At 37.8% G+C, this 17,503-nt stretch overlaps 2 protein-coding genes across 2 annotated transcripts; one reads left to right on the top strand and one right to left on the bottom strand.

Moving 5' to 3' along the window:
- Window positions 1-567: 567 nt before the first annotated feature.
- On the bottom strand, window positions 568-2,739 carry nabp2 (nucleic acid binding protein 2). The gene is made up of 6 exons (XM_046875227.1): window positions 2,328-2,739; window positions 1,872-2,010; window positions 1,584-1,655; window positions 1,032-1,107; window positions 891-945; window positions 568-823 (listed from the first exon to the last, which is right to left on the bottom strand). Exons 1-6 carry the CDS (start codon window positions 2,404-2,406, stop codon window positions 678-680), a joined length of 567 nt encoding a protein of 188 aa, XP_046731183.1. The 5' UTR covers window positions 2,407-2,739; the 3' UTR covers window positions 568-677.
- Window positions 2,740-5,956: 3,217 nt separating this feature from the next.
- LOC124402483 (probable nuclear hormone receptor HR38) lies at window positions 5,957-16,844 on the top strand. Its single transcript, XM_046875551.1, has 7 exons — window positions 5,957-6,134; window positions 12,521-13,371; window positions 13,542-13,671; window positions 14,808-14,962; window positions 15,051-15,253; window positions 15,334-15,512; window positions 16,193-16,844. Exons 2-7 carry the CDS (start codon window positions 12,529-12,531, stop codon window positions 16,453-16,455), a joined length of 1,773 nt encoding a protein of 590 aa, XP_046731507.1. The 5' UTR covers window positions 5,957-6,134; window positions 12,521-12,528; the 3' UTR covers window positions 16,456-16,844.
- The last annotated feature ends 659 nt before the right edge of the window (window positions 16,845-17,503 follow it).

Raw genomic sequence — 17,503 nt, 5'->3', positions numbered from 1 at the left:
ACAATAAAAATGTATATTTTCAAAAATTTACATAAAGGCTTTAATTATTATTTCATCTTATTATTATTGAATCATTAATTAAAACAAAAATGTTTTTTTCTTTTTGTGTATAATGAAATTTACACAAACATGTTTTAATTAATCAATGATATTAATTTATTTTCCAAAATCAATAAAACTCTGCAGTATATTAAGAAAAAAGAAAAGAAAAAAAAGAAGAAATAAAATGATGCAGTGTGTAAAAGAAAACAGGATTTTCTATTAAATTAAAGCCGTCGTGATTCTGATCATTATATTTTAGTGTATAAAATTTACACTGAGTATTTAAAAAAATTGCAATAAAAATAAACATTATAATAAGTCAGATGTATAAAATGAAGAAAAAAAAAAATGAACGAGAGAAATACAGAATTGTGTTAAAATCCCCCGCGGAAAAAAAATAAATAAAAATGTTTGATTAACTTTAGAGAATTTGTATAAAATAATAATAATTTAGAGAAAAAAGTGATGGACGTGTTCACCAGGTCCATGTAGATGTGTTGTGTAGGAGCAAAAACAAAATTAAAATAAATTGTTATTAATTCTGTATTTTTTATGCACATTCACATGGACGCATGCTGCAGAATTAATCAGAAGAATCATCTCAGTCCTCGACTCTGATTGGCTCACGGCTCAGCTCATCTTTTAGCGGAGCGTCTCGTCTCTTTCCCGTTACTCACTGTGCTGCCGGGGGCGGAGCTTCTGCTGGTGTTGGTGCGGGCGGTTGGCTGCGTGCTGGCGGATGTCTGACAGTTCACTCCGTTACCGTTAGTGGCATCGTTACCTGGAGACATTTCAGATTCAGTCGTAAAGACGTCTGGTATTCGAGACAGAACGAGAGAGGAACTCACCTGCAGTCGCTGAGGAACCGTTGTTGTTTGTGTTGTTTGTTTGCTCGTTAGGTCCCTACGATGCAAAATTGTAACTTCTTTAATACGACAATCAACAGATACTCAGTGTTTTATTGTAGAAGGAAATAAAATCATACGCACCGTTTTGTTCATCAGGGCCAAATAATCTGGATTTGGCTCGCTGAAGTTTGGCACTTCGGAGTAGACCATGCAAAATCTGGAAAATCCCCCCCAAAAAACTTAATTTATAAAATACACAGCGCCCCCTATTGGTGTGTATGAAACATGCATTATTTGAACAAAAGGTGGTGGTTGCCTGAGCTTAAGTTTGCTCTGTGCCTCTTTCCACATTTAGTCTCCATTTACTCTTATAGAAACCGTCACTCTCCTGGGAAGATGTTCCAATAGATTTGAACGCCTCTAGTGCACAAGGCCAGCTCCATGAAGATCTGCTTAACATGGGTTGAATTTGGTGGATGATCTCCTGCTATAGAGCTTTGACCTCTTGAAGACCCCATTGAGACTACATCAGAACCTGACTTTACGAACACCTTGGTAACTGAAGGAATCTCTACAAATCTCCACAAATTCTAGTGGAACATCTTCCCAGAAGAGTGAAGCTCATTAAAAGAGCAAATTGGGACTAAATGTGAATCGTGCAGCATCTCTATGGAAATCACATGTAAGTCTTACTCTCCGATCTTCTGCAGCTCTCCTCCTCTTCCTGTGTACAGAGTGAGACAGCCTTTAAAAACCGACGCATAGCTGGAAGGTGGAAAACACACACACACACAGAGACAGATTGCTGAACGACACGTATCCATTAAAGACAAGCTCCAGCCTGAAAGCTGTTAAACACGTGTACGGTACATGATGGTTGTAGTGATAGTGACAGTGGCATAGTCGTTATTAACGTCAGAAGTTGTACGTGTCTCTTCTGGTGGTTGCTCAGTGTAACGTGGTGGTGGAGATGAACCTCACCCCTTGGTCAGGCGGAGGATATCTCCAGTCTGAATGAGAGCTCCGACCTCATCCCACACCGATATACTGATACTGCCCGTCTTATCAGCTACCTTACAGGTGCGCACCTCATGGCCATCTTTGGTTTTGGTGACTCTTCCTAGAGAGAGAGAGAGAGAGAGAGAGAGAGAGAGAGAGAGAGAGAGAGAGAGAGAGAGAGAGAGAGAGAGAGACGCTTATATAGACAGATAGATTTGATCCTTTAATTAAAAACTCATTGCATTAAGCAGATGGACATTTATAAGCTGCACAACACCTACAGCAGTAATAATATAGTTATAAAGCTCTATAACAATTACATACAATACAACATGTATGAAGGACTGATTACTGCAGCTGTGCTTCTGCTACTTTTCCCCATGATTTTACTTTATTACACACTTCATACTAAAGCTCTCAGAGATAAAGTGTATAAACCTGTCTCCAGGACGATGAAGATGACATTTAGATTCTTCAGTCCGGGTTTGATGTCCTTCACGAACGTCTCTGTGGTCATTTCTCAGACTTTTCTCCCGGGTTCAGTCCAAATCCCTGACCGTGGAGACCGCCATGGCTTTCACACACACCTGGACACCATGGCTAGGCTAGGCTAGGCTAGGCTAACTCCTCCACAACTAACTAATGCAAGTGAAATAAATTCCGTTTTATTTAGCTTAGCGCTGCTAGATAAAGCTAATCTAATTAGAGTAATAATTTGTGTGGAGAACACGGTGGGGAGCTGCAGTAGCGCGGATATGCTGACGCTGGACGCTTGTTTTGCCCCTCTTCCGTACGCAGTGACGTAATCCGTACGCGACGCGTCGGCGTGCGTCACGTGACGACCGAGAACATGGCGCCGCGTGCTGATCTGTCTGTTAGTGCACAAGGCTATTTATACTCTCACACACGTGTGTGTGTGTGTGTGTGTGTGTGTGTGTGTGTGTGTGTGTGTGTGTGTGTGTGGGTTTGGTTTGGTTTGGTTTGGTTTACAATGCACTTATACAAACAAAATCAAATACATATAATGGCACTATGTCTGTAATCTCCTTTAAACATGAGACTCATTGTCTTGACTCTTTCATAGGCAGTATAAATATATATATTTTTTGCATATATATATATATATATATATATATATATATATATATATATATATATATATATATATATATATATCCAGGGTTATGCAAAAAGAATGAACCGATTTCATTACACAATATTTTATTATGGAAAAGTAATACAAAACTCCAGCCAAGTCACAAGTATTACACTCACAATCTACTTAAATAACTCCTTTTTCAAATGGTCACTGACTCATTCCATGTCAATGCTTAAGAACTGAAGCACTGCATCATAATACCTGTTCATTTGAATAACCCTGCATATATATATATATTAACATTTATATATACACTGACTCTCAGCTTTGCCTTACTGTCAGTATTGTCATGTATTAGTGATGTGTCTCGGCTTTCAGCATCATTGTAACGACTATTGCATGTAATTATTTGCGCCACTCAGCCTGCCGTGTTTCCTTTGTGTGTATGGGATTGTGTCACTGTAAACCGACAGCGGGTGTGAATACTGCATGAGACACGCATTGTGCACGTAAAAATGAAAAGCTGCAGAATGAGAGCTTTAATAACAGCCCAACTGGAATCACTGTAATTTAATACCAGTGCTTTAGTTTCATACACGTGCAAAGGAAATTCGGAACATTTTTCATCTCATGTGTCCTGTCATGGTATGAATTAAAAAAATTGCTCGATACGCCTTTTCATCCAGGATTTCATGGAATAAATATACATTTCAGGTCACTAGAAGTTCACATGATTTGCATGCACTAGGTTGAGGGGAGTGAATATTTATGCAATTGTGTAGCATTTTACCTCTGTTCAATATTAAATTTCTTTGAATAAACCTCTGAGAAACGTGGCAAAAAAAATGTAAAAAATTTGAGGTATTGTTTGTTAAATACATTAACAAATTGAAATATATCCAGCGTTTGACTGACTTGCAGCTCTTTAAGGACAAGACAGCTGGTGCACCACACACACACACACACACACACTTTCTCTCCTCTTAGCCTGCTCACTTAGGAAAGTGCTGACAGCTTAGTGCAAACAATACCAGTGTGGCTCTTATGCCCTGTTGAGAAGAAGTCTTGGAGATCATCTCGTCTCCTGATCTCTGGAGCTCGTCAGCGTGATGTCTGTTGCAAGTGTGAGCAGCTGCCTCTCTCTGTTTAGAAGACCACCTTAAACCCATGCACCGCCAAAGAAGTGTGTGTGTTTAAAGTTAAAGTTTGATTACATGGTGGAATCTCTCCTGGGTTTTCTCACTGTGCTTTAAAAATAACACCCTACCCCATCACACCTCCTCCTCCCTCCTGTTTCCCAGTGTGGAGATGCCCTGTGAAGAATTGAGAGGAGTAATTAGTACAGAGATACAGGATCTGGGTAGAGCTGCCTGGAGAAGAACAGATGATGCCCAAAGCTGGCTGCAGATCACGAGCGCTCTCTCAGTATCCCGAATGAAAACATCATTCCTCAAGGAACACATAGCTAAAATATCTCTGAGTGACTCTTACGATCACATGGCTGTGAGGAGTTCCTGTTACCTCCCTGGGGTTGATTCTTTATCTTTAACAGCGTGCCACTGTTGTAAAGAGTTCAGTATTTTATACTGTATGTGTTATCTGCACATTCCCGTTTTCACTTATGCTAGAGCAGCTATAAACTATTTATTCTCTCTCCTGAAGTTAATAATAATAAAAAAAAAAACCTTTACACAAAAGAAGTGTAAATTCCTCTATCCTGTAACTGGAGACTCCTTCCATTAATGCTAAATAAAAACCTCCTTAACATATAAATGATTTTTTAAAAAGCCGTTTTACGAAGCGTGTGCACTGTACACATGTACACATCCCTGTGAAGGAGAACGAACCCATTATGTTAATCTATTAGCCTGCGTCTGAGTTGCTGTTATGGAGAACTAATCAACACTTAACCAAACACAGTGCAGAATTCAGAGTTTTCTTCAGTTGGAGACCACTCTGTGGAGCTGAGGATGGTTCCACATGAACACACTGAAGATCCATGAAGTTACTGAGCAACTCAAGAACTTTCAAAAAGATGGATTTGGACTGTAATTAATTTCATTATTCTGCTACAATGGGTTCAGGACCAGGGTTTGCATAAACAGCATTTAAGTGTTCATCACCGAACACCTCATCATTGATGGAACTGTATGAATGGACATACGGTGTTGAGGATGAGGTTCTCTTTTGAGTTCGGTTCCTCTTAAGGTTTCCTCCTAATGAAGTCTCAGGGAGTTTTTCCTTCACCACAGTCACCACTGGATCTTCATTACAGATGAACTTATTGGGAACAAAGTTATAGGCACTAAACGTATACATTCTGACTTTATAATCTTTTTAAATCTGCTTCCAATGTTAAGTGTTCTACAAATAAAATTCACTGAATCGAAATAATAATAATAATAATAATAATAATAATAATAATAATAATCATTATCATAATAATAATAATAATAATAATAATAATAATAATAATAATAATAAAAATAATAAAAATAATAAAAATAATAATAATAAATATATAACACTTTTTGAAAGCAATACTTGTAAGAGGAATATGTAATATATAATTGGGTAAACAGATGCTATAAATAGCGATGTAAATCAGTGGATGCGTTAAAAAAATAAGAAAATAGTTCTTCTATTTCCGCCTGGGTGATGACGTCACGCCATTTTATTGTATTTTTTTTCCTACTCTCTCTCTCGCATTGAAAAGCGGAGCCTCGCGCGTCTATTTTTAGAGCGCGTGCGTGAGTTGTGCGTGCGAGCGCGCGCGCGCGCGGTTCCGCTCTCGCCGTCTTGCGTCAATGGAATCCCGGTAGCGCGTGTGCGTCAAAGAGAGCGCGTGGGATCGGGTCCCGCCCCCTTTCATCCGGAAACCCCTTTGATCGCGTTCTCCTTATATGGTGATGCCACGCCTCCGGGGCGACGTCACGGAGAAGTATATCGGTCAGGTGTAGCAGAGGAGCGCGGAGTCGGTGTTAGACAGAGAGAGTGTGTGTGACAGAGAGAGTGTGTGACAGAGAGAGTGTGTGTGAGTGTGTGTGTGGATGAGAGAGGAGCTGCTGAGGGCTCAGGTCTCCTGACTTCTGATTTCTTGAGTGGAATTAAACACACATTTACTACACGGATATTTATCTATAAAGGTAAGAATATTATTATTATTATCAATATGTTTAAATACTGGACTGAAAACTTTGTGGACTTTGTTCTTTGTTAAAAGAGTCTCCAGAAAAAAATCAGGACATTTTTGCCCAAAGTCCTTCCAAAAGTCCTTCTGGAGGCTGAAATGAATTAATATAAAAATGTGTTTTCTATACAAAAATAAAAGTAAAACACTTTCAGCTCCACTGGACAACAGACCACTTTAAAACATTATTTTCTATCTCTATTATTATTATTATTATTATTATTATTATTATTATTATTATTAATATTATTATTATTATTATATAATTTATTTTCTAGCAGTCAAAATAAACCAATTAAATCTTTCACAAAATTTTAATTCTACCCTTTATTTATACCGTTATTACTACTTTACTATTATTATTATTATTATTATTATTATTATTATTATTATTATTATTTAATTTTATGATGCATGTGCAAGCAAACATCCTGGTCCATACTGATGCTGTGAGAATGAAGTTCTCCTACAGTTCCTGCCTCTTCCAGTCACACAGGAGAATATTTTGTCCCCCCCCAACTATAACAAGATTTACGATGAAGCTCACTGCCCCTAAAGATGGAAGCGAAAGGGGTATCGCATATCTCCGCTGCCTCGTGCACAATTTATTACGTGTTTAAGGATCAGACGACGTGCTCGTTCCATACAGCCGTGTGATGTGAGCGTGTGTCCTCCTTAGAGGTCAGAAAGCTGGATTTCACAGGTCAAGGGCGTCTGCACTGGAGACCTAAAATAGCAAACAGATGGCATCAAAGAAAATCTATTTATAGTAAATATTAATTAGATCGAATATAACATACAAAGTCTCACTGGAGTTCTTATAACGATCAGGTGCTGAAAAATACTAACATTCATTGTTCGCTTTTTAGAAAGTCAAGTTTTTCAATATAAAGGGTTTTATAAAAGAAAAAGTTTTTTCAATCAGCAATTTTTTAAAATTAAATTTGCAATAATGTTTATTTTAATCGTTGATCAAAAAACAAAACAAAACAAGGATTCTGATTTATACTTCACAATACTGATCTTATATACACCTCATACATTTACATTTACATTTACATTTGCGGCATTTAGCAGACGCCCTTATCCAGAGCGACGTACAAACGTGCTTTAAATCTCTAGTAGTGAATAAATCTACACTGGTACGCAAGATTACAAACTCAATATAAATATAACTCGAATTCTACAAACTTGGAAAGTGCTAATTTAGGTATTTCAGGAAGAGGTAGGTCTTCAGTCGTCGCTTAAAGATAATCAGGGACTCTGCTGTACGGACATCTAGGGGAAGTTCATTCCACCACCTCGGTGCCAGAACAGAGAAGAGCCTTGAATTGTACTTACCTCTCATTCTGAGAGAAGGTGGTACCAGTCGAGCAGTGCTGGAGGATCTCAGACAGCGTGGTGCAGTGCGAGATGTGATGAGGTCACTGAGGTAAGATGGTGCTGGTCCATTTTGGCCTTGTAGGCAAGCATCAGTGTTTTGAATCTGATACGTGCAGCTACTGGAAGCCAGTGAAGGAGCGCAGCAGTGGGGTGGTGTGGGAAAACTTGGGCTGATTGAACACAAGTCGTGCAGCTGCGTTTTGGATCATTTGCAGTGGACGAATAGCGTTCAGGGGAAGACCTGCCAGCAGAGAGTTGCAGTAGTCCAGTCTTGAAATGACAAGAGACTGAACAAGCAACTGGGCAGCCTGTATGGACAGAAATGGTCGAATCCTTCGGATGTTATAGAGAAGAAATCGACAAGAACGAGCAACATTAGCGACATGTGGGAAAAAAGACAGTTCATTGTCCATAGTTACCCCAAGGTTACGAGCAGTGGCTGAAGGGGAGAGCAGAGAGTCATGAAGTGTTATTTGTAGATCTTGACCTGGAGATGAATCACCTGGGATGACCAGCAGTTCTGTTTTGCTGGGGTTGAGTTTAAGTTGGTGAGCCCTCATCCATAAAGATATGTCTGACAAGCATGCTGAGATCCGAGCGAAGCTGTGGTATCTGATGGAGGAAAGAAAAGATGAGTTGAGTGTCATCTGCATAGCAGTGATAAGAAAACCCATGTGAGGATATGACTTCACCAATGGAGTGGGTATAGAGGGAGAAAAGGAGGGGACCAAGTACCGAGCCTTGTGGGACACCAGTGGTGAGTCTGCATGGGGCAGATGTGGATCCTCCATGTTACCTGGTATGAGCGACCTTCCAGGTAGGAAGCAAACCATTCCCATGCTGTTCCGCAGATACCAAGGCTCTTGAGGGTTGACAAAAGTGTCTTGTGGTTGACTGTGTCAAATGCTGCTGAAAGGTCCAGAAAGATAAGTACAGATGACAGCTTGGCTGACCGAGCAGCATGTAGTTTCTCAGAAACAGCCAATAGGGCCGTCTCTGTGGAATGTGCCGCTTTGAACCCAGACTGGTTCGGATCGTGGAGGTTGTTCTGTGAGAGATAGACAGACAGTTGGTTAAAAACAGTGCGTTCAGAGATTTAGAAAGAAAGGAAAGGAGTGATACCGGTCTGTAGTTGTTGATGTCTGATGGATCCAGAGCCGGTTTCTTCAAGATAGGAATGACCCTTGCTTATACTTACACTTCATACACACCTTATATACACCTCATACACACCTCATATACACCTTATATACACTTCATACACACCTTATATACACTTATATAATAATTTTATATACACTTATATACATTTTATATATAATTTTATATACACTTATATATAATTTTATATACACTTATATAATAATTTTATATATAATTTTATATAATAATTTTATATATAATTTTATATACACTTATATAATTTTATATATAATTTTATATATACTTATATACACTTATACATAATTTTATATATACTTATATAATTTTATATATACTTATATACACTTATATATAATTTTATATATACACTTATACATAATTTTATATATAATTTTATATACATTATATACACTTATATATAATTTATACACACTTTATATACACTCATACACACTTTATATACACTTATATACATAATTTTATATACACTTATACATAATTTTATATACACTTATATAATAATTTTATATAATTTTATATACACTTATATATAATTTTATATACACTTATATATAATTTTATATACACTTATACACACTTTATATACACCTCATATACATTTTATATATACACTCTATACACACTTTATATAATAATTTTTATATACACCTTATATATAATTTTATATATACATTATATACACCTCATACACACTTTATATACACTTATACATAATTTTATATACACTTATACACACTTTATATACACTTATATATATAATTTTATATATAATTTTATACACACTTTATATACACCTTATACACCTCATATACACCTCATATACACTTATACATAATTTTATATACACTTCATATACACTTATATATACACTTCATACACACTTATATACACCTCATATACACTTCATACATACCTTATATACACTTCATATACACCTCATACACACCTTATATACACTTCATACACACCTTATATACACTTCATACACACCTCATATACACCTCATATACACCTCATACACACTTTATATACACCTCATATACACCTCATACACACTTTATATACACCTCATACACACCTTATATACACCTCATACACACTTTATATACACCTCATACACATTATATACACTTCATACACACCTTATATATACTTATATACACTCTATATACACCTTATATAATAATTTTTATATAATTTATACACACTTATATACACCTTATATACTTATATATACACTTTATATACCTCATACACACTTTATATACACTCATACACACTTTATATACACCTCATACACACTTTATATACACTTATATACACACCTCATATACACTTTATATACACTCATACACACTTTATATACACCTCATACACACTTATATACACCTCATACACACTTTATATACACCTTATATACACTTATATACACCTCATATACACTCATACACACTTTATATACATTATATACACCTCATATACCTCATATATACACCTCATACACACTTTATATACACCTCATACATAATTTTATATACACCTCATACACACCTTATATACACCTTATATACCTCATACACACCTTATATACACCTTATATACACCTTATACACACCTCATATACACTTTATATACACCTTATATATAATTATATACACCTCATACACACTTTATATACATTATATACATTTTATATACACCTTATATACACCTCATACACACCTTATATACACCTAATATACACCTCATATACACACTTATATATAATTATATACACCTCATACATAATTTTATATACACTTATACACATTATATACACCTCATACACCTTATATACCTTATACACACCTATATACACCTCATACACACCTTATATACACCTCATATACACCTTATATACACCTCATACACACCTTATATACACCTAATATACACCTCATACACACCTTATATACACCTTATATACACCTCATACACACCTTATATACACTTCATACACACCTTATATACACCTCATACACACCTTATATACCCCTTATACACACCTCATATACACCTCATACACACCTTATATACACCTTAAATACAGTATATAAAAATACAAGGTTAAATATTACATACGTTGTTTGTTTCTCAGTTTTAGCACTACATGTAATTAGTAGGTTTTTTATATTAACAACACAAAACCCTTTCCACTGTATACTTACAGATACAGTATGAATATAAAGAATAGAATACAATATAAAATACCTTTGCTAAAATAGTAGATGTCTGACCCTTTTTCCAGCCTTAACTTGGGAATTACAACCATTTAAAAGCGGAAAACCCAAAAAATAGTAAAAAAAACATTTCAAGAATATTTACAAAGAAAAGGTTATAATCATACAGCCATCACCTATAAAACTATTCTAATTAACCTCAGAATAAAGATCAGCCATTTTTGTATTTTTTTCCTCATCTTCTTGTTTTCATTTGACTACTAAAGCCATGTTCCTCAACGAGCTTACAAAGCAAAAGATTATATAATTGTCTATTTACAACATGTGTAGAGAAAACGATCACCTCAGTGACCTCACCAAAAAACAGGATGTCTCTTTAAAGTTTATAACGAGACAAAAACTTACCCGAGAGAGATCTACAGCTTTACTGGAGCTGCAGGAACATCTGACAAGTCCTGATTTACTCTCTGCATGTGACACCAATCCTTCACGTTCTTCACACGTCTGGTCGATAGGGTAGGGCAGCTAGATGAAATGCTTTTCTCACAAAAAGGAAAACAGCTCACATAATAAGACCAGGTTCAAAACGAGGTATTTCATAAGGTTATTACTAAAATAACATTATCACCATGCAACACTGAAGCATGGTGGTGGTAGCAGCATCTGGCTTTAGCACTGCTTTTCTTTAGCTGAACTACAGCTTTTATCATCACGATGGAGGGAATCCTGAAGAGCTACAAATACCATTTTATTGCAAAACGTTCAGGTGCCTGCTATTAATCTGAAGAGGGAAAGGAATTTTTAATGAGAAGAAGCATATAAACAAATAAACAAGATCAAAGGCTTGGACAAAAAAGACTGAGTTGTACATCAACCAAATTGTAGGTTAGGGGTGTGTATACTTATGCAACCAGGTACTTATTTTCACATAATTTTTTATATGTTTAAATTTTACATTGAGGGTGTAGAAAGTTCTGACATGATTTTTAAAACTTACCGACATTTTAACTGGGGGTGTGCAGACCTCTGATATCCACTTGATATTATTCTAGAATAAATAGAAAGCTCTTCGAAGTAGTACTCATTTATAAAACACCGAAGACAGAAGAACCTCGACATCCCAGTGGACGTTTACCCAAGCTCAAACAGCCTGTGCTTGACCTTCGCACCTCCTCCGTGTTGGCTTGTGTTGCACGACTGTATCTGAAACCAAATTCCTACATATTCCCAAATGCCGTGAGTCAAACATGACCTGGGGTGTCTGCATTAATGGCTCGGTAATGAAACCTCTTTCAGCAAGAAGATCGCTTACCCCTAACTCAGCCTCTCCGAACTTCCTCTAAAATTTCGGTGAGGTTTTCGGGTAGCGAAGGAGTCAGGGGTTTGGATTTACTGCCACTTAGAGGTGCTAAGACAACTTTGAAGTGGCACTTGGGCATGAGTGATGGTCTCGTGCACCTGTGAAACAGAGACTTGCTGACAGATCGTCTAAGCAAATGTTTGTACCGGTTCATTATTATGACAGTCGACTCTAACACTCGCTCTCTATTCACAGACACAGTGATGCCTTGCGTCGAGACCCAGTATGGAGCTGTGCCTTACGAAAGCAACTACTTCAGCCCTGACTTTCTAAATTCAGGACTCTCCAACAAGCCAGGCATGGACCTAAGCATCCAGAGGGAGCAGCTTTCTCCGTCATCACTGCCCAGTATCAACACTTTAGTGGGCAATCCTGGTGAGATCGACACCTTCTCTTGCCAGTTCACCGCTTCAGTCCAGGCCGACATGAACACAAATGCGCACGGAGACTTCCAAAACTCGTTAGTTGAAGGTACAAGCCCACGCGGTGTTCAGTCTCCCTTCAAGCTGGATGACATCCAGGTGTATGGTTGCTACCCGGGAACCTTTGCCTTCAATTGTCTGGATGAAAGCTTGTCCTCATGTGGATCGGATTATTACGGAAGCCCACTTTCAGTAACTTCCTCACCTTCCACTCCAAGCTTCCAAAGCCATCCTGGATCAACCTGGGAAAGTGCCTTTAGTCCATTTTCTTCCATGTCTTGGCCATCAGAGGTCACAGCTCTTCACCAGCAGCCTTCCTGTTTTACCATCAGCACTCCAGTTGAGCAGCAATCCCTGTCCGGGATCCGGGATCACTGCCTGCAACTTGGTGATGAGGATGCTTTTGGACAACTTCAACACCAACCTTCTCAGTTGCATTTCCCATCCCTAAACCTTGAGCATGGGTGCTTGGACAATTCGGTACTAAAGGTTGAACGGGTCGAGGCTCACTCATCCGCAAAACCACGGAGTCTTAATGAAGGACACTGTGCAGTGTGTGGGGACAATGCTTCCTGTCAGCACTATGGGGTCCGCACCTGCGAAGGGTGCAAAGGCTTCTTCAAGGTGAGCTCCTCATTGAATTCTCGAGATGTTGTTCTAACCAGAGGGTGGGATGTAGTTCAGATGAGAGTAAAATAAGAATAAAGACCTTTGGGGACTCAAAGTTGTTTAGAAATATATAAAATCTTTCTAAATGCTCTGCTCCTAAGAGTTTTATTGTGGTGTTTTCACAGCGCACTGTGCAGAAGAATGCTAAATACGTCTGCCTTGCCAATAAGGACTGTCCAGTCGACAAGCGACGGAGAAACCGATGCCAGTTTTGCCGCTTTCAGAAGTGCCTCGCAGTAGGAATGGTCAAAGAAGGTAAAAATAGATTTTGCATGCTGGCACCTATCAGGAAATGATGTAAATGCACAACCTCTACACAGAAAAATCCATAACGTACATTATTGTTTTTGGCTTCACAAAATGAACATTTATATGTTCAAAATTAACCGTTTAAAAAAATGACCCAAATGCAGTGTTGTTAACGAGTCGTTAATGTGACTCAGAAGAACGAGTCGTTTTAAAGAGTGATTCGTTAATTTTCTGCCGAATTGCAAAAAATAGAAAGGTTATGTAGAGGAATCCGAATTGAGCAGTTCGTCTCTCGACTCTTCTAATCCACGTCTTTTGTCACGTGACTCCCGTAGACGCTGCACAACGCAATAGATCTGTTTTATTTTGCTCTGAATCTTGACATTATTGTTACAATAATTATGGGAGTCACGTGACACAACAAATAACAAGACAGACCAGAAGATATGAGAAGTGAAGCTACTCATTCTGTTCATTGTTTGTTCTTAGCTGCATTGTCATATTTTCATTATTGGAACTACAGAGTTAGTGTATGTGGACGTGTTTGGGGATCTGTTTATTGGAAATGTCACATTTTATTTTATTTCTGATCAAAGGAATGAATGCGATAAACGAGATTCAAATACCCGAGTCACTTAAATGATCTGATCTTCCCATCACTACTGCAATGTATGGTATTAAAAAAGTTTCCAACCCATAACACTATTCGAAACCATGAGATGTTTTATGTAGAAGAAGTCTGAAACAGAGTCTGTTTAGAAAACTAGAAGCAACTCTAGTGTACAGTATAAGAATCTCGCACCTCTTCCTACTGGGGGAAAAGATTCTTGTCCCTCTTAAGGCTTAAAGAGACTTCCTTAAGAAGATAAGTACTATCAAGAGATCTCTTATAGGGTTTGTGAGGACTTCATTAGGGAATGTTCTTCTGTAAGAATTGAGCCAGTTTAGAAAGCCTAATATACAAGGTATGGTTTTTCAGAAAAGCTTAGAAACATACAAATATAACTCTTTCGGAATGCAAACATAGATAATACTCCTAAAATATATATATATATAAAAAAAGAGTGAATTTATCGTAGCACTTATTCGTGGTACACCTTGAAGGCCATCATGCTAACTGTCTGTCTCATTTATGTTCTTAGTGGTGAGAACAGACAGTCTTAAAGGTAGAAGAGGACGCCTTCCATCAAAGCCCAAGAGTGTTTCGGACAACGCAACTCCTGTGAATATTACCGCCTCGCTTGTGAGGGCTCACATTGACTCCAATCCTGCTTTGGCAAAACTGGATTACTCCAAGGTGAGGAAATGAATTATCTCGGAGAGACTTGTTTACAGCGATGGTTCTGAATGTACTCATACCAGATTCTTTTCTTTTCAATATTTAGTACCAGGAAGCAGTGAAGAACTTGTCTGAAAAAGTGGACGCCAATGACATCAAGCAGTTTTACGATCTCCTCACCGACACCATGGAGGTTATCAAGAAGTGGGCTGAGGCTATTCCTGGCTTCCGCACCTTCTGTTGTGAGGACCAGGAGCTCCTGCTGGAGGCTGCATTCGTCGAGCTCTTCATTCTGAGACTGGCGTACAGGTACGGATCTCCAAAGATTTTTGGCTTGTAAGAGATCAGAGATCTGGACTGTAGGTGATGTTCTTGTTGGGTTCTTGCAGATCGAAACCCGAGGAGCACAAACTGATATTCTGTAACGGTGTAGTGCTGCACCGCTCGCAGTGCGTACGAGGGTTTGGAGACTGGATCAATTCTATCATGGACTTCTCCCAGAGTCTCCATCGCATGAGTCTAGACGTGACCTCGTTCTCCTGCTTAGCGGCACTTGTCATCATCACAGGTGAGCAACTTTAACAAGATATCCATAAAAATGTTAAGTATATGGCCGGGTGAACTCAAACAGGTTTATAGAAAATAGAAACATAACAAAACAAGGTTTCCTCTGGAACATTGATGGGTTTCTTTGCTCATCAGGTCAAAGTTCAGGTTCTATCTAAACTCCAGAGTGTGTTACTCTTTCAGAGAAGTTTACTTTTAGAATGTCAACAAATAAGGTTCCATCTGGCACTCAAAAGGGTTCTTCTACTTGTGTAGAACCCAGAAAAGATTCCAAATGGATCCTTTTTTAAAAGCTGAAACCAACAATGCACTTTTGGCAAAATAAAACAAAACAAAAGGGTTCCATCCTGGTTCTTTATTATGCCCATCAGTGGAACATTAATGACTTCAATCCAGAACAGAGGGTTTCAACTTTTACAAGAAAGATGTACATTCTTCATAACATACAAAACCTCAACCTGAGATGGTGAAATGAAATGGTGTCGGTGAGGAGATCCTAAAACTGCTAGATGTCATTGGCGTTCCTCTAAAGTGTTTTTTTGGTTTGATCCTGTGGAGAAACCTGACCATAAGGTTAACATACAAAAAACAAAGTTCTTTCTTTCAGTGTTCTAAACAGAACCTATTATCCACTAGAACATTTACCTTTTTTCTAACACTCCACTGTCATGTTATCTCCAGATCGGCATGGTCTAAAGGAACCCAAACGTGTGGAAGAGCTTCAGAATCGCTTGATCTCCTCCCTGAGAACCCACATAACCAGCAGCAGCAGTGCAGACCACAGCAAGTCCCAGCCGGGTCTGTCTCGCCTGCTGAGCAAACTGCCCGAACTGAGAACTTTGTGCACGCAAGGTCTGCAGAGGATCTTTTACCTGAAGCTGGAGGACCTGGTTCCTTCTCCACCTATTGTGGAGAAGATCTTTATGGACACGCTTCCATTCTGAGCGGCTAAAAACTTTTCACAAGGCAGAAGTTTGTGGAGGATCAAATTTCCGAGAGACTCTTTTATAAATGGGACTTTTCTAACAGTGTTCTGTCGAGAACGATGAGGAAAACACCTCGTGAAATATTTTTTTATGCTGGAGAACATTAGGCGCCATTTTCTGTACTTTAATGTGTGTGTAAGAGTGTGTGTGTGTGTGTGTGTTTTCCTGGATTTACTTTATTGCTATGCAAATTTCTGTAGAACATTGGCTGAATGATTTTGATGTAGATTTTAGCGTCGGCAGGATTTTATACAAAGCTTCTTCATCAGCACATGATGCTGATTTTATATCCATTCTTACGAAATATTTTCTCAGAAAGCAAAAAAGTAAAATCCTTTTTTTTTCAAGCTGGAGTCCAATTTTATTTGAGTTTAAATGAAACAATGATTGCTTTAAAATCACCTTTCAGATTTCTTACTATTAAGGGGTTTATACCTAATTAATGCTGCGAGTCTAATAGGCTAATATCGTTTCCATAGTAACAGTTCACAAAGTTATACTGTAAACAGCGGAAATTCCAGTGATACAAAATCAACAAAAAACACAAACTACATAAAGACACATAAAAATCATATTTAACATTTTTGGTAGCAGTGGTGAGTTTTGCATTTTCTGAGGATTTTTGGTAACATGACAAGCTGCGAATTTTGTGTACAAAGAAAAAAAAAGCACAAGTAAGAACAGGAACAAACCTGTTTTGCAGATGCTCCACATCATTCAATGTAACAACAAATGGATAAAAAGTAAAATGTATTTTAATGTAACAGCAACACAAATATGTATAGAATACAACATATACTCTATAGATCATTTTTTGTTAACAACTGACCAGAAGGTTCCTGCTGATTGTGCTTCTTTTTTAGAAATCCCATTCCACGTCTAGTCTCCATTTGCTTTGTTTTAATCATTTTAATAACCTCCACTCCTCCGGAAAGATGTTCCACTAGATTCTGTGGAGTTTTGTGCACATTCAGGGTGGTAGTAAAGTCAGGTAGTGATGTAGGTG

The sequence above is a fragment of the Silurus meridionalis genome, chromosome 19 (genome assembly GCF_014805685.1).
Source record: "Silurus meridionalis isolate SWU-2019-XX chromosome 19, ASM1480568v1, whole genome shotgun sequence".
Lineage (NCBI taxonomy): Eukaryota > Metazoa > Chordata > Actinopteri > Siluriformes > Siluridae > Silurus > Silurus meridionalis.
This window is presented reverse-complemented; position numbering and strand designations above follow the sequence as displayed.

Bases quoted from the DNA above. Each gene is read 5' to 3' on its own strand.
- nabp2 (XM_046875227.1), bottom strand. From the start codon at position 2,406: ATGACCACAGAGACGTTCGTGAAGGACATCAAACCCGGACTGAAGAAT. The intron at 2,011-2,327 runs GTTTATACACTT...CTCTCTCTCTAG, and splicing joins CTTCATCGTCCTGGAGACAG to GAAGAGTCACCAAAACCAAA. The intron at 1,656-1,871 runs GTGAGGTTCATC...TCCACCTTCCAG, and splicing joins ATCCTCCGCCTGACCAAGGG to CTATGCGTCGGTTTTTAAAG.
- LOC124402483 (XM_046875551.1), top strand. From the start codon at position 12,529: ATGCCTTGCGTCGAGACCCAGTATGGAGCTGTGCCTTACGAAAGCAAC. The intron at 15,254-15,333 runs GTACGGATCTCC...GGGTTCTTGCAG, and splicing joins ATTCTGAGACTGGCGTACAG to ATCGAAACCCGAGGAGCACA. The intron at 15,513-16,192 runs GTGAGCAACTTT...TGTTATCTCCAG, and splicing joins GGCACTTGTCATCATCACAG to ATCGGCATGGTCTAAAGGAA.